This window comes from Haemorhous mexicanus, chromosome 2 (assembly GCF_027477595.1).
Source record: "Haemorhous mexicanus isolate bHaeMex1 chromosome 2, bHaeMex1.pri, whole genome shotgun sequence".
Classification (NCBI taxonomy): Eukaryota; Metazoa; Chordata; class Aves; order Passeriformes; family Fringillidae; genus Haemorhous; species Haemorhous mexicanus.
Genome location: NC_082342.1, coordinates 83,236,738 through 83,260,889, shown reverse-complemented (window position 1 = coordinate 83,260,889; position 24,152 = coordinate 83,236,738). Strand labels below are relative to the sequence as shown.

General features: G+C 39.9%; 1 protein-coding gene across 4 annotated transcripts in view; it reads right to left on the bottom strand.

Annotated features, from left to right (window-relative positions):
- Positions 1-24,152, bottom strand: part of CLYBL (citramalyl-CoA lyase) — a 165,035-nt gene that overhangs the window by 65,772 nt on the left and 75,111 nt on the right. For all 4 annotated transcript variants that reach the window (XM_059839285.1, XM_059839286.1, XM_059839287.1 and 1 more), the window contains exon 2: positions 11,923-12,112. In XM_059839285.1, the coding sequence (XP_059695268.1) occupies positions 11,923-12,112 (190 nt within the window). The remainder of the gene's footprint in view (positions 1-11,922; positions 12,113-24,152) is intronic.

Here is a 24,152-nt window from a genome sequence, read left to right as displayed (position 1 = left end):
AGCACCAGGCTTATGGTCTGTTGCATATGGAATAAAAGAATACATTTGGAGGACAGATTTTTGAAAAGGCCACAACAGAGCTATCACAGCTATCTCCCATTCCTAGTAGGGTTCATCATCATTGGTGCAAAATGCATACAACAGGATATAAATCTTGGTCCTGTAGATGCCAAATGATATGTGTTTTCCCACTGAAATAATGGTTCTTCCTCATGGCACTGCCTTCAGAGGAGGATAGATAGTTTGGCCACTTAGATGTTTCATACTCTCATTTGTAATTATTGAAATTCTCTTTTTGATAACAAAGAAGAAATTTATGAGACAAGATGGAAGCTAAAAGAAGTTACCATAAAATCTGTACTGGGTCAACAACACTGAATATGATGTTGCAAAATCTAGAAGAAAATGTTTGTCATGTTTTTATGACTGGTGGGTGAGTTTATCAAGTGAATTCTTCTTAGTCCTCCACACAGAAGATTACTAATTTAATTATTTCAGTGCTGCAACTGTGATTAAGTAAAGCCTTGGATTTTAACCACAGAACCTTTAAAATAATTTACAGGAGATGCATAATTCACAATTTTAAGTAATAAAAGTTTTGTTCTGCAACTATGATGTGGACAACGATTTTTTAATTGAAATATGATATGGTACATACCCTTATAGCTATTCAGTCTGTGTATTGCAGGAGAAGCAAGTTCATTGTCCCGCTCATCCCCTGTTCCACTGCCTACAGCAACTGCTCCAGAACTGCTCTTCAAAGTGTGTAAAGAGAACTTCAGGGTCTCTGTGGAACTTGATGGGCCTTTCAGTAAAGGGATGAGTGTTCCTTCTGCACTGCTGTCAGTCTTCCTACAGCTGAAATGCAGAGGCAGCCTCCCAGGACAGGAGAGGGCCTCTGTGGCTGTCCCATGCTCATTTGGATAACTGAGAATTAGCCACAAGGCACGTACAGATCAATGTGTGGGTTGTACATGAATTATCAATTGTGGTATCTCTTCCTACTCAGTGTATTTCCTTTGTATTTGAGGCAGAACATGACCACTCCCAGACTTCACCTCACGCATATTTCACTCCATTTTCCCCTCCTGCACTATTTGTGCCATTTATCTTGTCCTATATTCACTTTCTTTTTTTCCCTACTTTTGGGAAAAGCATCTAATATCCCTGTAGCATTAGTTTTTCTTTGTTAATGTCAAAAAATGTTAATCCGTGAAGACTTGCTTCCTAGATAATGTTAATTCAGCTGCCAGTTTTATAATAGGATTATGCTTTCCAGGATTTAAAAATCCCACTTGTTAGCTACAAAACAGACTTCTACTAACAGCTATAAAATCTAATTTAATCCCTATTGGCATTAACTAAATAGCTGAGGTATAATTTCTGTCTAGCTGCACTTAACACCCTGCTATTGCCATAAATATATAAAATTCCCTTTGAAGTTATAAAAGAAACTGTTTGGTAGGATAAACAGGGTCTCGTGAGTCCAATCATATGTTATCTCCAAGGCATAACAAATGTTGTTTACATATTGTAAGGATTTTGTGGACAGCGTATTTAAATAGATTCATCCATGTTTACATGTATTAATTTGCCCTTTTTCTCAAGAAAATGCATACTAAATTATGATCTATAAATATTCAATTTAAAAATAATTGGTTAATGAGTGTAAGATTTGGTCTGTGTGGAATCAAAGCTTAAAATGTAACCAAATAACCTAACTAAGCTGGAAGAAAATACCAATTTGTTCCACATATCCCCTTTTAATACACAGTTGTATTGTGAAACCTTAGAGGATAAAGTTATCTGAAGTCTGGCATAGGAGCAGCTATTTTGAGGCAATCTAGCAAGAGGCTGTAACAAGTAAGGAGGAAAGAATGAGCAAGTCATGGTTTATAGTCATCCTAAAATGAACAGCCAGGATCTTTATAACCATTTGCTCCCAAATGAGGAACAACACAAGGATTTATGGTCTTCTGGAGCTCAGTGATCAAAATAAAGAGAAGTATTTATAATTATTTTCTCCCAGTCTTGAAATAACTGGTAAGTACATTGTTCTGGAGAGGGTAGCCCTACTGCACTGCAGTGAAAGAAGGATAGCAAAAGAGCCATTACAGCCATCCACAGCAGGCAGAACTATGTTATGCAGGAGTTAAAGCAGCAATCTCAGAGCAACCAAGCTGCCTTAAAGGTAGGAATTGTTAGTCAGACTCAGAAAACACTAGAATTTCATTTATGCTTTCAAAAAGATGCAAAGTGCTGATCAGACTTCACAGTCAGCTTATCACTTTCCTTATTGATAGACAGAAAGACAGTTCATTTTGTGATATTACAGCCAAAAAGAAAGATGAGCAACCTCAGCAAAGGAAATTAACATCCAAATCTGTAGCAGGCTGGATTTACACACATGTGCACTTGTTTTTGGAGAGTTATACACTATGCTTTGGACAGCACATTTAGGTATGCTAACAACTGAACATGCTCCATACAGCTACAAAACCCACTGTCAAAACAACAACTTTTCAAATGCAGCTGGATCTTTTGACTTACTACTACTACTACTAATAATAATAATAAAACTGGCAAGTTTTTCACTTCTTTGTAAAAGAATTTCTTGCTTGGACCCCAAATTCTGGGCATGGCAATGTGTAACCTAGGGATGCATTAAGAGCTTTCATGCCCTTGGAGCCTACTGCATAGTGTGGAGCCAGCAGACCTGTGCAGGTTTAGATGGGAATAAAAAAATGCGTGTAGTTCCTAATGCTCCATTCCCATTTGTTGTGGCTTTTATGACAGGGAGTAAAAAAATTTCAATACTTGCATATTGTGTTCTATTCTGTATGTGAGGGCACATTAGATTTGTGGCTCTGGATGCTCTTCACTGTCAGTGAGCCGGAGATTTTGGGTATCAGCTTGTTCCATGAAAGTGTATTCTTTTGGTGTATAAAGCACAGCTTTACAATATTTCAAAATTTGGAGAAGAAAGTAATTCACAGAATATGTAAAAACCAGGGCTTTAGGAAATTGTAATCCATGTGTTTTGTCTTCTGTTGAACAGAGATAAATTGTTCCACTCCAAGTTAAAGGGATGTCATGGCATGGGTTTGATTCATGGTGGAAATAAAAGGCTGGATTTAGACAGTTCTATGCTTATTTTGCAACTAGCACAATTCACATGTCTTCAATTCCATATTTGCTGGTGTATAGGAGGAAGAAGCTCAAATTCCCTAAGGGCTTAACTCTCAGTTACTAATTTAGACACAAATGTCCTTAATTCATGAAATGTGAAATGTTATCTGAATAAGGACAGAGAATCCATAGCACTGTCAGTATTGTGTACTCCTGGTCATACAGCAGAAGGAAATGAGGCTTTTGCAGAGGTACTGGTGGTTTAGTTCCCACCACTGAATGCTAGGATCCTTTTATCTGGTCTCCAGAAGAATAGTAGATGATCCCAAAGATACAGATGTTAAACATCTTGTCTTTTTGGGAATCTTGGCAGCTGACACCTGCCAAGATTCCCAAGCCTAGCCATGACAGCACACACCTTCACCTTCACTGGCAATTTTCACGTATATGGTTGTGCTGTTTCTCCACCTGACATCAAAAATTCATTTCTCTTACCCAGCATCCCACCACATGACCTTGTTTTGCTACCTAATAACACTACTAAACCCCAGGGGAACAGGTATTGTTTAAACAGTCTGGTAAAATAAACCATGGATTTCCCCACAATCTTCTGAGTATCTCTGAGGTTCTTCCCACTCTTCAGTGGGACAGGTCCAGCTTTGGTGGCACCAATGCATTGGGAAAAGTACCATGCATTTCCACATTTCCTTCCCTACCTATCTTGCCCAAATCAGACCACAGGGCCACTGTACCCCTACCTGTGACCACAGAGATACCTTGTAGACAAGTTTACCAAAGGGTGCAAGGGCTGTATTCTCTGTTTGTCCTACCACTTTCTGGTCCATGTCCCTGTTGATGAGGGTCTCTGGGTTTCCCCACGCTTCACTCACCACTCTCTTTTTGAAGTGGGGGTCTTGCAATGAGGAAGAATAAGCTGGGTGGACTACTGGCTGTGAAAGCACAATGAAATCTGAAGTTCAAGACTAGGTTTCAAGATTAATTGCAATAGAAACTTGGATACACAAACACATTCCAATGCCTGCTCATTGCCAAAAATAAATAAAAAAAAAAAGCAAAGGAGGTCTGGAGCAAATGGTGTTAAATATTGAGCACCCTTGTGAATGAGACAGGGGCAGCACCTTTATCATTTCCTCACCCCATTGGAGCCCTGATAACACAACACAACACAGCACAGCACATGGCTTTGCATAGAAAAAAAGTGCCCAAATTTGATCCCACAGATTTTTTCTCAGCTACCCGTGTAAACTGAATTTCTTAGTATTAGCTTGGTTTTCTGTAGCACACTTGAAACTCAACAGCTCCCTTCAAACTAAATGATAGGTTCTCAATGGCTGTGTAGCCAGGTCCTTCCTGCTACAGGAACAGATGAAATATTGAAACTTGGTCCAGAAATGTGTGGCAACCCATTCTAGTCCTGCCATTAGCTATTAGTACCCAGGTGTGCTGATGCGCCTGCAGACACTGGACTACACACAAAAGTGAAGGGCTGTGACTTAAAAGTCCATACAAATATTAATTGTAGGTTTTAAAATATTTTCCCAGGTCTATTAATGTATTCCTGTCTGAAACCCCCGTTAATACTGAGCCAAGACATTTTCCCTAAGTTTCTAGACACCATTCTGTCAGCAGTAATAGTTACATCAGTACATGTCCAAGTCAAACTTAATTGGATACATCTGAATCAGTGGAAAAGAAATAACTGGCAATTCAAAGGCTCTGCTCGAAGAGAAACAGGCATTACTGAGCTCATTAAGAAGAAAATTGCTGAATATTGCGATCTCCTTATGAATCCTCAAATCTTTATGTAAGGAAGATGATTGGCTTGTAGAGTAAAACAATAGGAACAAAAACTTTTATTGTCACAGTCAGTACTCAGGAGTGGCAGTTCTTCCAGGACCATGGTGGGATTAATGAGGAAATGAAAACACTTTACAACTTTCATAAAAATGTATATTCATCAGAACTCTTCAAGGATCAAAAAGGCCTTGCAGAGTTTCACCGTACAGTTCAGCTCCCCTACAATAAACCAGAGAGACTTTTGGACTCCCCAATTCCTACAGAAGAAATTTCCCATGCTACTCAGACTTTTAATAATGGCAAGCCAGTGGGGAAAGCAGCATTCCCATTTTAATTTTGTGCATCTTTTGAAAAGAAGTCACCCTACTATGCGCCTGTGTACATTTAATCATTCTCTACACACTTTATCAGCAAGCCTTCTCCCTGTAGGAGGAATACAATTAGGTACAGTACTAATTTATTATAAATAAAGCAAAGACCTGGTAAAATAACCTAGTTATCAATGTTTCATGCAACTGTGCCTATGAAGTACTAGCTAACAGTCTCACTATGAGCCTAGAGAAATACCTGCAGCACTGATAAATCCTAACCAACGTGGCTTTATTAAAAAAAAAAAAAAAAAAGAGATTATCATCACATAATACAGGAAAACTGTTGGGTTTAATTGAAGTAACTAGAGATTTATGGAAACCAACTGGAGCTTTCTTCCACTAATACTATAAAATCCTTCAATAACATCAATAAGGAAACGCATCTCAACAAAGAAAGCCTTACTTTTTTTTGTATACCACTCTGACCCATTTTATGTATTTATCTCCACCCCTGAATTTAGTTGAAGTGTTGTTTTATATGCAAGAGCCTCTTGTCATCAATGATAAGGACTAAAAAGGTCAGAAGGTCTCAGATTAAGGGGAAAATGGTAGGCAAGGATGCCCTCTCTCTGGCCTGCTGTTTGTTCTGACCCCAGGATGAGATCACTAGAGAGATGGAGGAGGCATTCTCACAGGGAGAAATCTCCATAAAAACAGCATGTTTGTGGATGATCTGCTCTTAACTGTAATGAACTAAGAGTCATCTCTTACATATGTGTTATTCATAATGGAACACTTTGAAAGGTGGCCAGGCTTTAATCCTATTTTTTAAAACAGACAGTTTAAAAGAATTAACTGATTTTTCCTTGTTCCATAACACAGCACAATGAGTTTTTAAGTGGCTCCTTGATGTTAGGTAGGAACACATTTATGCTGTGATTCTAAGAGGACATGCTTCAGATAAGTAAAATAGGTCCTTCCCCACACCTCCTCTTAACACAACCAAACTTCCCCTCACTGCTGAGGAAACTGGGAAGAACAGGAGAGGCTCAGGAGCCACCACTTCCCTCTCAAGGAAGGGACATGGGGAAAGGACAGAGCTGAGGCTTCCTCTTCCCCAGCTTCTCTTGCTTAAGTGGTGGAAGAGAGCAACGTTTTTCTAAAAGAGACAAAGTGGCATAATGACGATTCATATTAAAGAAAGCTTAGGAGATTAAACTCTAATCAGTCTGACATAATTTTACAGTGAAGCCCTGAATATCAATAATATTTTATTGGGTGAATGAGCTCCATATAGTTCCCAAGGATCAACAATAAAATTTCCTGGTTTCAAGTATTTTATGTCAGAGGAGAGCACAGACGTTTCTCAGCCATATGTGCACTCCAAGGGATTGCTTTTACACCTCTGATACCAAAAAAAACATGAGCAGAGGGAACATGGGGCTTTGTTTTGATTCTTAATTATAACACTGGCGTTCCCTGTGGAAAGAAAAGGCCAAATCCTATCACTTTCAAAATTTGCCTGAGAGAATTTTCCAGGGTCATCTTTGGCAGGAGGGACTGTGCCCTGCCTGGCCTGATGGCACACTGAAGGGAGCTGCAGAGTGCACCGTATTATCCCAATTTTTCAAAACCACCCTGCAGACCACAAACAAGATGGAGCCACAAATAGCATTGATTTGGAGGCATTAAAATTCTCCAAAACTCTTGCCAAGGACTCAGAAATATATATAAAGGCTATAGAAGCAACCCCAACTGTTCTCTTGCTAGGCTGACCTGGCAGCTAACACCTCCTGGATGCTCTAAAGAACAGCACCACCAAGAGAGGATCCTGCTGGAAAAAATGCAGTTCTAGAAAACTTGTAAGGGTGGTAGCTTTACATAACCCATGGGAATGAACTACAAAATCTCAGCTCACTGTCTCCTTGGAAAATGAATGCACTGACATGGAAATCTTCCTTACTCCAACAGGAAGAGAGAACTTTTCCACATGATAATAGATTCACCTGAACTACAAGCACAGTGAGTGATGCAGCTCTACAGAGGAAAGCTACAGCAGGGACTGCTGGCTTGGCTGAGAGCCCTTGAGACAGCTCAGCTCCTACACAGAGATCTTTCATAAGATGCAATTCAGCTTGCTGGCTTATATGATTCATACAAGCATATCAATGCAGCCATTTTTAAATCCTTTTTATTTTTTAGAATCAAAATGAAAGCATATTCAGACCTTTTCCTGTGAAGAGCTGAAATAGATTAAAGCTATTTTTGTCTCTAAGAGCATGATGCATTTGTGACATATCAACACTACAATCTGTATTATTTCTAATTTTATAGTTTTAGAATTTTTATTTTAACTGTTCACTTCAAAATATCACCAAGCCTGTAATTCTGAGTAATTTCTTTAAAATGTACATGTACATCAATGGCAAAGAAATCAGATCTTTGTCTGTGAATAGCACCTCAGGGAAGGTAACTTCCCTTTACTAATACTCAATTGTTCCCACAACCAAAACTTAAATTTCTGTTGTAGAAATACCCAAAGTCCTACAGAGTCAGAAATCTTGAGAGGCAGCTGACAGTCTACATCATATGGCACTATGCATCTGAACCTGTAAAAACAGCATTTGGATCTCCAGCCAGGATTAGAGAACAGCATGACTTGTAGAGTATGTTCAGAAAGACTAAAGCTACTTCTGTAAAATAAATTTTCAGCAACACCAGCATATCTCCCTATCACCTTTCCTATTCTGAATTTTTGAAGCCCTTCTACCTCTCTGCCTGGTCCCAAAGGTGTTGCAAAAGCGCCTGTGCTACTACCAGGATCAGGTCTAACCCTACTTTCAGGGTCAGTACTCAGCTTACTATTACAACTTTGCTTATTAGCCATTTCTTCCCACTGGTTCTCCTCAGAAAATTCACTGAAATATTTTCTCCTTGTGAATGCTGGGCGTTTTTTTCTCTTTTTCTGATTTAGTCAAAATATCAGATAGAAAATAAGATTCAAAAGAAGGAGAAAGACATGATACCTGAAGTTCTGGTCAGTGCTGTAGTTCTTGAAGGTAAGAAATGTAGGCATCAAAATAGTAAATGAGATTAGGGTATGGGTTCCCCCCTTCTGGTGCTCGCTGTCAGCCATTAGAAAACATAATTGTGGGGGTAAGGCACAGGGAAGGAAGTCTTTCAAAACTTCATTGAGAGAAAATACTGCATAGAAAATAGTTAAATATTTAAATTTTCTGGCCGCAGCTTCAAAAGCTGCTACTGAAGCCAAATGCAGTTTTGCAAATGTTATCAGTTTCAGTAAGAGGAAGCTCATCTTCCTCGTTTCCTTCTGAATGAGCAAGCAGATAGAGCTGCTGACATGCCAGATTATTGATCTGTCAATTTTTAACTTAATCCTAATATAAACCACACAGCATCTTGTTAAAACAGACCCATTAGGTGTGGTTTAAACTTGCTGCTTGGACTTCCTACAAATGAAGATCTGTAGACAGGCAGGTTTGGCCCAAGGCACTGTGAGCCTTCAGTCAGGTCCTGGTTTCCCCCAAATTCAACATTTCTGCAGCAGTTTGAAGGAAGTCCATAAGTAGCATGTTAAGTAATATAAGACACAGCAATAAATACTCAAATTCATCAGTGCTATTTAAGAAGAATGAATAAAGGACAGACTGAGTGTTGCTGTGTTTCCTAGTGGTATTTTTCCCCTCAGTTTGAAATGACCCATTTGCAATGGGCCACTGAACACTGTACTTCAATGCGTGTTCTTGACCTATCTTTCACACAAAGTCTCCAAACAACTCATAAACATTAATAAATTAAGCTACAAGAGCAACAATAATTTCAGCTTCACATTCATAGAACCTGTGTCTCAAACTCCTCTTGAGTATCTGTGGCAGATCTAAAAATGAAATCCAAACTTCCAATCAGTTTGAATTAGGCTTCTCTACTGAATGATGCAATCACAGAGTCTAATTCAGCTTGGAAGAGATCTCAGGAGACCACCTCAAAGCAGCACTCACTACTGCTCTACACCAGGCCAATCACAGCTTCATCCAGCCAAGGCTTGAATACCCTCAGGGCAGAGGATACACCACCAATGGACAATCTCTTCAGCCTCTGGCCATCCGCATGGGCAAGATACGTTTCCCTTGTCTCCAGTCAGCATCTCCCGTCACGCAACCTGTGCCCAGTGTTTTTCCTTGCACCACTTCTGAGCTCCTCTGAGAAGAGTCTGGCTCTGCACCCATTCAGCTCCCCTCAGGAAGCAGAGTGTCCATCAAGACCCAACTCAGCCGTCTCATCTCCAGGATGAAGAAACTCAGCCCCTCCTCCCGTGCCACGATCAGCCTGATGGCCCTTCATGGCTTCCTTTCTGTTGGTCAGCCTCTCTCTTGTCCTGGGATCCACAGCTTGGCACAGGGACTCCACACAGACTGTCAGAATCAAGTGCAGGGGAAGGAGCCCTTCCCTGGACCTGCTGGGTGCAGCTGTGCCAGCAGGGCCCTGGGTATGGATGGTGCTGCAAGGACACACCAGTGACCCTGTGCAGCTTGTTGTACAACTGCACCCAGGGCCTTCTGGGCAGAGGTGCCTTTCTCCAGGCTTCAGGAACATCCCCCAGCCTTGACCTTTCAGTGATGACAGACAGCATCTTCATGATGACTCACAACAGCTCCCTCAGAGGCCTCCAGTGTGTCCTGTCTGGTCCCACAGATCAGCTTATTTACATAGACCCTAACTCCATCCTCCCCTACTGTGGCTGCTCCCTCCCTCCCCAGAGTTTTGCTTCTAGGCCTGAGACTGGGCAGACTCTGACAGCAAAGCCTGCAGTTTCGTGGAGCAGTGCATCCATCTGACTGATTTTCCTTCTCATTTTTCCTGCTGATACACTTGAAGTAGCCATTTTTGCTGTCCTGCTCATCCCTCACCAGTTTTGATTCCAGACAAGTTCTGAATGTCCTCATTCTGCTCCTACGAGCCTGGACCACACTTTCTGTTGCTTCTTGGTAGCTTGTCCCCACTTCTTCCTCCTGCCTGCTTTCTTTTTGCATTTAAGCTGAGGCAGGGGCTCATCTGTCATCTCAAGTTTCCATTACCAATTTTCCCCTAATTTCCTTGAAATCTTATACCCAGTGGCACAACTTCACTTTAACAGAGCTAGAATTTTATCACCCTTGAGAAATTGCTGCTGTCAACTTTGGCGTCTTGATCATGAAATTTTGTTTTTCTGTCATTGTTTATTACAAATATATGCTTATGCTGTAAATTATTTGATATAATTAAGCTGCACTTAAAAATACTTCAGTTTGCTACAGAACTACATCTTGTATCATACAGCAGCAGCCTCTGAAATGTGATGAAACAATACTAATTCACTGTGACAGGAGATAGAATCTTAGTCTGTCAACACAGAATTTTAGCAACTGAAAAATGCTTTTCAGAATAATCTTCAGCAGCACATAGGAACATCCAGCAGTACTACTTTCACTTTTCAGAATTAAAATAGCTACATGCAAACTCTGTAAAATTTTTCCTGTCCAACATACCTGTAAAGAGCAGAAGGTTAAAGAAAACACTATCCAAGAGAGTCCTTCTGGAAAGCATTAACTCACAAGAAAAAGAAAAGAATAAAATTTCATTCACATTTGTGAAAGGACATGGGAAAATTTTCAAGTCTGTTTTCCTAAGTTTCTGGACAAGATATTTATACTCAAACCCTAAACACTGCTTGCTGTAGTCTGAAGCATGGAGACACTGCTAGGAAAAACAACAAATATGAAAATAATGTGACAGCAAACTTACATTCCTGTTGAGAAATAGCTTTCATTAGGAAACATTTGCTCCAATTTCTTGTACACATTGTTTAAAATGGCTGACTTGACAGTTATGTTTAAGGTTGGACTCAGTGATCTTAAAGGTCTTTTCCCATGATTCCATGGCTCTAAGATGTGGAACAGACTAAAATGGTTACTTCCATACATAAAAAAAAATGGTTGCAAGCAAAACTGAATGCATGCTAGATCATTCTCTATTTTCCCACAGTTTAATGTTAACAAAAACTTGGCACAAGTACTTGACACATCTACATCCATCTCCCACTCTGCTCTCCATCCCCATTCCAAACACTGATCTGCTCAGGATCTAACTTCTTCCTTGAGAAACATCCCTAACAGCATTTCCTCCCAAAACTTCAGGAAGTATATCTTTCCAAACACCCCAAGGCTCAAACCCAGACTCACGCTCTTTTGCTCACAATCTGAAGATGCTTTTATTTCAATAACAAACTGCCCACCTGGTGATTCTGAACTAACACTTCCTTTCCCACTTCTCTTCTTACAGATTTCTGTACAGACTTCTGTTTCTTCCTCTTCCCTAAGAAATGTGTTGCAAAAATATCAGCATCTCCCACTCTTCTGTGATGACAGCTTATGCCCAGTTCTGCAGTCCTGCAAAACTCCCTCCCTGCTTACTCACAGGGATCTCTTTGAGTTCTGAGTAACCAGATTTTCCCAACGCCTTCACAAAGCCTATCACTGTGACATTACTCTGTATATCTTAAGAATTATCTTTGTCTTTCTGGTTGTCACTTCCCCAAGGCAAAGGCAATGTTTTTCCACAAGTTCTCTTTAGTGCTGATTATATCACACAGATAATTTTTAATTACCTTTCTGTTCAGAGCCACACCATCTTCACAGTCCAACACTGCGCAATCTACATTTAGTGATGGGATTTTTCTTATCTTCTTTTCATCATCCGCAGGTACATAGAGCACAGCCCGTCTGGGAACATACTTGTGTGATGATGTAAAGCGGTAACTAAGCTTAGGAACACCAGCTGGCTGAAGAGAATCCACCCTGTAAAGGATATTGTTGAAATTAGACTATTGGCAGCAATGCTGTAAGTCATACTTGACTGTATTTTAAAAGCAAAACATTCCTACCTAGATAGTGACTGGTTTTGGGCTACTTACATATTTTTTCCCTTTGGAAGAGATAAGTTAGGGACATAGCAGTATTACAGTTAATTACAATATAAAACTCCAAAACCACTGTGTTCAATAGAAGTTGCAAACTTAATCATAATTGAAGACCTGCCAGGGCTGAGGTTTATCCATGCAGCTTTAATTACACTGCTTATTCTGGGTGCTACAGCAAGTATGGAATACAGAAGAGTGGTGGTTGGGGTTTTTTTCCCTGTCATAGGACTCCTCTGTAGGATGTAGACTGCACTGGGAATGGATCAGGACTGCTTTGGGGAGGAAGCTGCTATCTGCCACATTTCCTCCAGGAGCTGGATGCCATGCTGTGAATGAAGCAGGGGTGCTGGTTAAAACAAACACAGGTTTGTGAAGTTCATTTTGCAACCTTGGCATTATATCAACAAACGTATTCGCATGCAAATTTTAAATAAGCAAGATGGATGGGGGGAGAAAATGAAGAAAAAAGAATGAAAACCCCAGGGAGTGTGGAACCTCGCCACTCTCTTCAGACCTGCACATCCACAGCACCGACTTCCATTGACAGAGTTCTCAAACCCAGCAGCATCAGCAGCAGCAGGTTTTTGGCTGTGGTGTCTTTTTAAATTTGTAAATGCTTTGTGCACCACACTTCAGTGCAGGTGTGAGCCTCTGGTGCCACATGGCTTGAGAGGATAACATCCCTGTGGCCCATAGGTGTGAGCTCTGGGGTGGTCTCCACCACGTGCCGATTTTCCTGGTGAGGGCCCAGCCAACCCACTCCAGGCAGGAGCTGGGTTACTGCACTTGGAGGCTGTGGGACTGCCAGAGGAGGCTGCTCTTGAGTGCTGTGGGGAGCTTGCTTTGCTCCACAATTACAAGCACAGAGAAATAAATTATAGAGGGTGTCACTGTGTTTCTTGGCCTTCCAAAAAAAAAAAAAACCCTTGCCTGCTCCTGTTCCTCTCCACTGCATGCTGTACCCCTCAGGCCTATTCTCCTACATCAAAGATGAGGACAAAATAATACAATTTACCTTCATACTAAGCACAAGGCACTTACACCACAAAATAATCCCACCATATAACACCATTATGCATTATCATGTATATTATTCAGCACTTTGAATAATGCAAAGCTTTCCTAGCACCATGCTGAACATGTCATTATCACATCATGTCAGGGACCCATGCATTTTCCTGTGCTCCTCTTAATAATGCTTCCCAAGTTGCTAGACTTGGATGACACATGGCTACACACACATGTGGGTTTTCTTCAAAGCAAACATGACTAAGGTTCTCAAATGCCTGGAAATGAGTTCAGTCAATCTAAATCAGAGCCAGTGGTCACTGACAGACCACTGTAATACTTGCCTTTCTAAGCTGAATCTGTTGAAGAACCCTCTCTTCCCCTAGAGTGTGCACCCTTAGACTGTGCTGAATATAAGAGTTGGGTTAACAATATGAAAAAAGCTTTTATCACATTTTACCTCAGTAAACTAAATTAAAAAGGAAAAGGATTCCATCATCTCATCTGCTGCATCTCTGCGTATCCTGTGTGGATCCACAAAAACCACTGCCGAGCTCTTCTTTGCAACATGCCTGGTAATGCTTAACTCAGTTTAAGAAATGGGACAGCTTGGCAGTTAAACAGGCATTATTTTATTAAAAGTGCCAGTGTTACCCTTTTTAATAACAGCAACAGCTTCAAGACTCAGGTGTAGGAGGTCCTATCAACACCTGGAGATGTGCAACCAAGATCCACTGAGCCCCTCCAAAGTACTCTCTTTGCCTCTCTCTCACAAACTGCTTCACGTTCCCTGCTTCAGGCTGAAGTGGGGATGGTAACAGAACTTGTGGCAACTCAAGTGGCTGCTAGACAAATCCACTTAATCTCATTTTCTTGCAGTAGTACACTTTGGGAGAGCAAGGACGAGGTGGAAGAGTGGTTTATCTCAAATGGAAAGAGAAGGATCTTTTTTCAGTGTGACACAGGGGTCAGTAAAGAAGTCTGCAGTCCTTCCCATAACATATATGAGGGAACAAAAGTGATTAGTTTCTATTCTCTTTCTCTGATGGCTTCAGCCTTATAGTTCCCAAGGGCACAAAGGAGTCACAGAGCTCAGCCCATTAATAGTTAACTCCAGCCTGGAGCCAAGCAGCCCCTGAAGCACCCTTAATGACTGCCTCTCACCAGCCCTCCAACCTGCCAGAAAACTGATAGACATGGCTAACACCATAATCTCAGAGCATGCTGAGATGAGATGTATCTTCTGTCACACATGTTTCCCAGGATTTCTTCTGGGCTGTCATCAAACCAAGGGCTGTTTGACCAGCCGTTTTCCCTCTCACTGCTGCAAGCCCCATGAAGGCAGCCCAGCTCTGCATACCACACACAAGGGCGTGTAGTGTTGTGTAGGTGAAAGCACCATTACCTGCAGACCAGATTTAGTCAGGTGTCACCATCCAGGTCTATGAACTTGTGTTTAGAATGGAGGAGCAGTACAGCTTCCTCAGCAGACCACCTGACTCCACAGAAGTGATAGACTTAATCCATTAAAACACCATCACTTAATAGGCTTAATGCTGGAAATGCTACTGCCTGGTGACTATTGGTATCTCCCCCTTAGTAAACAACTTTGTAACAACATGGGCTCAAACAACAGGTTTCTCAGGACATGAGTTATTATAAAAAATACACTGTCAATGTGTCAAATTATTCATTTTATGGGATATCTTAGCAAGTTGAAGAGGAAATAATTTTTTCATAAAGTATGGCCAGGAAAAAAGTATATACAGCAGGAAGTGGTGTCAGCGGACCAACACAGAATCCTTCTCCTTTCAAAACTAAGAGCTCTAGAAATAGTCATATAAAATAAGAGTTTTCAACATCAACATCATACCTATCTTTAGGTATGGCTGCAGTAAATGGTATCAAAGCTAATTCTTTGACATATATTCTTTAATCATCACTGAGCATTTTACTTGCAAAGTCGTATTTTATGTTCTACAATAAAAAAGCAGAGGAACACATGGATTAATGAATAGATCCATTTGTCTATAGACTTATTTTAAACAGTGGCAAGGCTTGGGGTGCTCTGTATATGAGCAGTTAGCAACTCTGGTAGGAAACACTTCCCTGATTATCTTGACTTCTGTTATGTTGATAGAATGAAAAAATCCCCAGCAGTTGCTTTTTTAGGACAAAAAACCCACACAGCACTGCAGTCTCGATTATACTGTTAACCCTGTGCCATAAAGAGGAGGAAAATCTTACATATGTTTCCTGGCTCCAAGTATTTTAATGATTCAAACTAAGCTTGACTATGCTTTAAACTAAACACATGGACAAAAGCCAAGTGAATTTGCTAAGACAATGTTTCTTCCTTTAAGCACTGTAAGTTAAAACAAGGACTAGGCTATTGGGTAATGCTCATTAAATTGTTTTACAGCAGCATATTTTCATTCATAGCATCTGGCAGCATGCTGAGTGCTCTTGGGTCTTGGAAATAAAACTAAATTTCTTCAGCAAACATAACACTCTACTAAAGTCTTCATCAAATATGTAAAAGTAGCTGGCAAGTTAAAGTTTCTTATGGTCCTTTGAGAACCATTTCACCCAAGAGTGAATAGTTCATCCTCAGGAAGGAGAAAAGAAAACCTATTTGACTACTAAGAGACACTGCAGTTTGCAATGGCAGCCATACAGCATGACTGTGAACAGTGAAATTACCCCAAATTATGCAAATTTCCCTGCTGTAAACTGCATTTTCACATTCCAGCATTGCTCATACACATACTTAAATGCACACACCTGTGCAGTGACATTGGAGCCAACAACATATAGCTCACAAAAGAAAGTGCTCACACAAGTGATTTCCAGCACTTTAACCTGTGCCTCTGTTCCCTGAGTATTTGCTAAATCAAATCACTCCTGGAAGATCTGCCAAACACATAAAAAAATATTCATTGATCAATAGGCCAAAACTTTCCTTCTACAATCTTTGGCATAGTGTAGAAAAGTGTTTGCAAAGAGCATTTTCAGACATTTCACTAAAACTATTAAAAAATCTGGATAATTTCCACATGTATTTTTGACCTCTGTGCATATAACTGCACACCTCGGTATCTGTGGAGCTGTGGAAGAAGGACTGAAGTGATCCAAGACCCACAACCCCCCCAAAAAAGGACCCAGCTAATGCAGGAAAACATTGTACAAATTATTTCTGCAATATGTGCAAAAAACCCCACTCCGGAGAAAATGTAACAGTTTTCCTGTGTTGAATTTACCGTGGAGTAGCACACCACCGCACACAAATAATCCGCCAAAAACAAAGGAAACTTCTATGGAATTACAAAGCCCCACAATTTGCATAGTAATTCTTTCTAATTAAGAAAAGAAGATACAAGTTGTTTGTTATAAACATCAGCAGGCCCTGTGCAAATACGGAGGGCTCGCAGCCGCGCTGAGTGTTTGTCGAATCAAAGCGACTCGCTGGAGAGTTTTATTGGTACAGCTGCGGCGCATGCATTTTATCACACATGCTAATAATCCTGGTTATGGCACTAACATTTTAATCATTTGTTCTCTGGGCTTGTTTCTCAAACAATTAGCACTAATGAATGGCCAAAATACCTCGGATCATATATGTCTAATTGCAGTCAAGAGCGGTTATTGTCCGCATGTACATTTCAATTCACCTCTGGGGATAATGTTTGTTAATTGTATTTCTTTATATAGCAAGTGAAAAAAGGCTGTTCACTCAAAAAGGGACTAAGTGTTCTCTTCTTTCCCTTTGTTCCCACAAGAAGCTAAAGTCACTTCAAGAGGCACTTAATCCCATCATCCATGGTTACAATTGCCTTACAGCATCAATCAAAAAGAATCTGAAGTAAAATGATGCAGCTATATTGTGTAATTAAAAGCAATTCAGGTAGTTATTACTCGGGGCATTTTCCAGGTCCAAATACTTAAAATGGCACTGCGGGGATTCTAAATACTGTAGTGTTTTAAATTTGGTGAACTACAATATCTCACAGAGAAAGGGAAGGAATATGCAAAAAAAAAAATCTCCTAGTGTGTATTGTAAAGTGAAAGAAAAGAGGAGGAACAGCAAACGTTTGAAGTGACAAAATCTACAAGTCTCCATATAAAAGGGAAATAAAAATATCAAGACGAGAGAAAAGGGGAGGAAAAAGAAAAGGACAGCAGTTTTCAAGGAAAAGAAATTCCTCGTAATTGTTAAAAAGTTAACATGTGAAAAAATGCTAACATTTCCTCAAATGGAAAACAAAAGCTCATGTCACAAGGTTTACCATCAGAATACAGGTCCCCAAAATCTTAGTGCTCTCCTAGTGGAAATAAATCCCTGTAAAGCAAGAAGTTCCTCTTTAGGAAAAAAAAAATAAAAAAGAAAAAGAAAGAAAACACTCAGGTTAAAAGTGAAGAGCTATGATATTTACTTTTGAATAAAATGTAAGGGAAGGAACTTTACGTAACAACTGCCGCTAACCCTGATCCAATTATGCTGAAATTAAAACTGCGGGGTTATCAACATACCAAACACTCAGCTTTACATTTTGATTTCTTCCTTTGTTCCAGACTCAGTATGGTCATTTCCCTGACCCTCAAAAAACTAATTAAGAAACCCCCCCCAAACCTAAGCTCTTTCCAGGGCAGGCAGAAGCCACAGCTCTCATGGTTTGAGATCTCTTGACAAGCAGTTCTCTTTACCAGGAGAGGCTTTGTCTGATTTTAAACTTCCCACCATAAGGCTGATACTATGTCTCACAGACGTAAGGTGAAGATGAATTCCCCTGAAGCTGATGGAAGACATAAAGGTACAAAATTGGCCTCCCAAAAGTGAAGAAGGTGAAAGAATAAACCCTAGCACTTCTTCAGCATCCTAAGGGAGACAGGCGGTCTGCACCCAGCTGCGAGGACTGAGAGTGGTGAGTTGAAGAAGCGCTCACAAAAACTCAGTGAATTAAGAAATTTAACCCCCGTAACAACCAGCTTTGGATATCAAAAGGGACAGATTGGAGGGGGTTGCTCCTGAGAGCACTTGCCTGCTGGAAAAACTGTAGCAGGGAGAAATGAAAAGGGGGCTTCCAAGTGACCTTTCATGAGCACTCACTCCAGCTGATCAGGACACATTGCATTATAGCCAAAAAACAGAGAGCTGAACCAAATGGGGAAGGAGAGCCCCACTGACCAAAAAAACAAATCATGACACAGAGAAGTGTGAGTGGAAATGAAAACTAAGCACCAAATCCAAAGCTGCTGGAAAGCAATTTTAGGAAAAATATTTGTCTTTGTCTGCTATTTATAATTTTTTCCTCTCTCCAGTAAATCAATGTAAGTCATATAACTGGGCACCAGAGAAAAGATTGAATACAAACTAGGAACCAGTAAAAGCTTAAAATCATGGACCCCTAAGCCATAAAATGATAAAAGGCTATCATAGGTTAAATAGTTAACCAAACTTTCTCCTCCCACCAGAACTAAATGTAAAAAAAAAAAAAAAAAAAAAGACCTTTTATTTACCCCACCATGTTCTTTCAACTACATTTGACCCTGTTGTTTTGGTTCACTCTGAGCTCCATCATGCCTTAAATTGCTTTGACTGAAGATCAGGCATTTTTTTCTTCTCAATTCAAAATGGTCAAATTAGACAGCGAGGATAAAAATAAAAGGACCACGGGCTTCTCATATTACTAACGTGTCCTGTTTTCAGGGCAGCAAAAATAGCCTGTTTGCGAGGAAGAGGAGAGTGCTATGGTTCTTTGACTTAAGAAGTGAATTTTAAAAGAGATTTAAATAATGGCTCAGGGTGACAAGGGCTGCTGCTTCCTACTAATGGCAACAGGCTGCTCCTCTCGGGCAGCCTGTGTGTGTCTGTGTGTTTGCTATCATCCAAGGTTAATTGGTGTCCTGTCTTGGGGAGCTTTAGCATATGTGACATACAGTTGAGGCTTTGCTCCCTTCCTTACAGTGTGGATAACTCTGAATCACTCGTCATGCCCATAAAGTATTCTCGAGCCGAGCTGTACCTGGCTTTGCTTTTACCATTGACAAAGTATCTGGCTTCTTGGGATGCTTTCTGCTGCTTAATCAGACCCACAGCACTGCAGGGCACTGGAAAAGCACTCTGTCTCTCTGTAACACATTCACTGTGCCACTAAGAAATATGCAGTTAGGATAACAGTTAATTTCTCTGTCTTCCTATATATAAAGATATAGAAATAAACACTAAGTATGGACAGTTTTTGTTTTAAGAAAATTCTAAGTGCTTTCATTTATTTAACTAGTTCAATTTTTAAGTTGCATTTCAAAAATCTACAACACTGTAAAGAGATATTGCAAGATTTTGTCTAGCTATATGTTTTTTTAAGCGAGACTCCTGCATTACATTTTTTTAACAGAATTGCAAGTAGCAGCTGCAACAGAAATTTGCCACACATTTTAAATAACAAAAACATCCCACAATAAAGATGAAGATCCAATATCAATATTGAGAGATTTAGAAAAAAACTATACATAAATTAGCCTTTTTTAAGGTATGCATTGAGAAGTAAGAAGATATTGCTTTGGATATGTGACAATATATGATTTGTTTTGATTTACTTGGTTTTGGGTTTGTGTACAGACAAATACACACCAAGTGTTATAAGAGCTATGTGGCACAAAGGAAAAAACTTGCCTTTGGAGGGTGAGAATCTTCCAGTTCAGGGCGAGGACCACATAAAACCACAAAGCTGTCCTGGAACATCTCGTGCCAAAATCTGTCTTAGGAAGACCCACAAATCTGCAATGGTTGTGCTTTTATACAGTCAGACCTATCCTGGTGGCCTCTGCAGAAAAGCTGAACTTTGAAGGGATTCTTTATGTCACTGCAAAACCACTCTTGGCTCTTCCAGTTCTCCCCTCCATCTTACCATCAGGCACTTCCCTTGCTCCTAAATCTGCCCCAGCCTTTTCACACACTGGCTTTGCACCCACCCATCTCGGTGTACATGCACGAAAATTGGTAACGATGTTCGGGCAGAATTTCTTTTCTTACTGAGCGTGTTTTTCCCCTCTTTTCTCCCCCCTCTCCCCTCCATTCCCTCCGCGTCGGTTCCCACACCAGGACACCGGGAGCATCCCCACTACTGAGCTCCTGCAGCCCCTGCCACCGGCCCAGCTGTGTGCGCATTGCCTAAATGCTGCAAGGTCAAGATCCAGACCGGGATTCAAAAATTCCACGCTAATTACTGTGATTAAAGTCCGAGTCCCAAACTCACCCAAAGACTCCTGAGCAGTTTGCTAATGAGTTATATACAAAGTAAGAAACAGGCACTTGATAAAGTCAGAATCAATAAAGTGCCATTCCTGCCTGTTAAAATGATCTTGCCATCCATAACAGAGAGTCACTATGTTCACCAGAGCCTGCGCAGGTCAGATATCCATGTCTGCATGGTGTGAGAGAAAAGGAAAACAGTACAGTCCTTGAAACCACTTCTGATTTATATCTGAGTTAAAATAAAATTACACCGAAGTTGTGACTGACAGTATCTAGCAGAAGGAAATGAATGGAGTGTCAATATACTAGTGCTGCAGAAGTCAGGAGAAAGAAGGCATTTGTCATTCACTTCAGGTCTTCCAGAATTTCTGGTTTTTTATTACAAACTGTTGTCTTCATAGTTTTGGCTGTGGTGGGGATATTTTACAAACTGAAGGTCCCTTCACACTTCTAGGAATTTTTCACTGATAGACCATATTTTATCTCAATTTACAACTTACATCAGTCTACACTTAGTCAAACCACAAACATTTTGATAATTCCTGTACTTAGAAACATAAGTAAATTATAATACTATATAAAGCACAGACATTTTTACCATATAAGATAAAGAAAACAATATTGCAGTCTTTGCATTTTGAAATTGCTCCTGTAAACCTACTTGAGCATGTGCCTAGCCCAGAGAAATCAAAAAGGCTAGTCAAACACTTATAGTTAAACATGTGCTTAACTGCCTCCAGGACTGGGGATTAATTTTGAATTATGAAACTGTTCCATTTCCATTGTGTTCTTAGGCTATACATGGGTCAACCTGCTTTTTTCAGGTTTTTGCACAGAGACTTGCGCAAAATTGAGCCTTAGATGTATATGGACGCAATCCAGGTGGTGAATATCTTCTAAACAATATAAAGATGATCAATTTCAGCTGGTGGAAGAAACCAAACTTACATGATATTTTTAGAATAAGATTAAAAATAAAAATATTATTGATGCTTCGCCAAGTATTATTCTGTAGAATTATTATGTGGAGGAATTACTAAGTCAGAGAATTATTTTGTATTAAACTGGACTTATTCAGAATGTTTTTTGCACCAAATAACTGAGCAGGGAAGAACAATTTAGCAAGCAATTAGTAAATATTAAATCACTGAAGAACAGAACTATAAAACTACAATGCACTGCAATTACATCCAAAAAAAAAGAAAATGTTGTAATTACATCAAAGCTGATGCAATATGACAGAAAAAAAGAACAAATACACAATGCTTTTAGTTCAACAGCAATTGTGGCCACACTAATTGAAAACCAACTGCTCTTTGGCTTTGAATACAAGCCTGGTGGAAATTTAAAAATATTTCCTAAACGGACAACAAAGAAGAACACTTACAAATCCTGCAGTGCTCCAGGCAACACTTAACTTTGGAAATGTCTACAGGCAGAAATACTACCCTGCAATATGGCTCAGGATGGCACAAACAAGCATCTGTGTTTATTTTTTAACTAGTGGATTTATAAGAGCAATGAAATCCCTACATAAGCATTTTATATTGACCTGATATGGACTTACTGTTTTAACCAGCTTTTTAACTAACTCCACAAGTTAATAAAGGCAACTACATGAATCCTTACTGCCTACACAATAAGATAAGAAAAACATTCATTAAGCAATATCCAGACTGTTTTAATTACAGGAATATCACTCTTATTTGTAGTATAATGTTCCTTAAGTACAGTATAACATTTTCTTAAAATGCCCCAGAGGCAGTTAAACTCTTGATTAGCTATTAAAAAAAAAAAAAAAAAAGAAATCTCCCTTAACTTCAATCGCAGGAGTTAATGCCTACTGCAATGAAATTCCAGCACTTATAATCATGCAAAAATGTCATATGAAAATCTTATTAACCATGAAAACATTATATAAGATCAAATGAATCTTCTGTGCTGTTAGCACTACTCAGTGTTAGCAAAGTGTCTTTCTATGCTGATTGCGGTAGTAACAATAGTAAGCCCAGCCCTCTTTCCTTTGAAAATGACATCAATTGAAAACCAGCTCTTATTTTATTAATTTCAAATTACAGAAAGGAAGGCACTAAAATTCTTCCTTCTATATTTTCATGCCTTTAATTACATCTCTGTTCTATTATCCAATGTTAAAACATACCAAACTAGAAGCAGTGGATGGATTAAAAAACCTGATAAAGACAGCACCTTCATGATCTCCAGTAAGTAAACACTATTTAGGTGCTTTATTATGCAATAATGAAACTTCCTTTTTTTCTGTGCCTTTTCAAGTACATTACAAAATTTAATATTATTACTGGTATTGTACAAAATATATACATTTTCTTCAGTATTTATCCTGCATCTACCCCTTATTCCATACATCACCTGGAAAAAAAGCTGTTCATTTTTTATTTGCCAAGACCACCAAGAATTAAAAAAATCGTGAACATGATGCATTCAAAATTGCAATATTTTTAAAGTACGTATTGAAACATTATTTTCTGGTTCTGTGCCCTTGACTTTGTATTTTCAAGCTTTTTCAAAGGCAAAAATTTTCCTGAAAAGTAAAAAAAAGTGAAAGGTGAGATTTCAGGAATCGGAATTAAAGGAAATAACAAATATGGTGACGTTAATGATAAGTAGGTGACAGCTGTCAGCTCATTTTGATCTTTCACATAAGCAGCTGAAGGATAATTTTATTAGATGGGAATGCCAAACCCTCCCTCAGCAATGGCCCTCCAAAACTATCTCCTTAGTAAGGTCAGCAAACTAAAAATTGCAAATTTAGCACCCACCAGTGTCTTCGAGCTCAGCACCTCTCTATGCACAGAGTTCCCCAAATGCTGACTGATCAGCATTTGCTGCCCTGAAAGGGACAAACCCCTCACTCCGCTGAGCTGGTGGGTCAGGTCCTGCCACCCCCATGGGTGCTGATTTGGGAGGAGTGGTCAAAGCCCTGGGTGCACCTTTCAAGGGCAGATTCAACCATAATCCTCCTCCTGACTCAGGCAGCTCCTGATGTCGCTTGAGGAGGTGAGTGTGCCTGGGGGAGATGAACCCTGCCCCAGGGTGTCCACAGCAGGGAACCACAGCAGGGAACCAATTTCAAGGAACACATCGGTCCTATCATGACAGCCTGTCCTAGCAGGCACAACCTTTGCTGCGTAGGCAAGCTCAGAGACCATAAAGATGCTGAACCTCCCAGGCAGATAATATGAATGTGTGATGGGAGATAGACATTAGCCATTAACATTTTAACACTAAATCAGAAGATTGCTATAGTTTGGGGGTTTTAGCCCTATTCCTAAGATACTTTTATAATTTAATTCTCTGAATATTTTCACAGAACTCTTCAGATTAGCTTTGCCACATCCCAGGAAACTCAGAAACCTGTCCTAAAACCATGGCTCCCAGGTCCCTGTTTCAGATCCCCCACTGTCAAAGTCCCATCCCACTTGAGGTGCAGTTCATCATCAAGGAGGACACTTTAAAAAATCATCCAGACTGAAAGTCAGATGGGGTGAAAATCAACTTCTCTGCAAATCAGTATGATTTTATTTTCATGAAAAAAATAAACAGGTCAAATTATCAGGTAGCAGCTCTTTTTGGGGACACCTGATGGGCCTGTGCAAGTGCAAGTCCAAGCACTCTT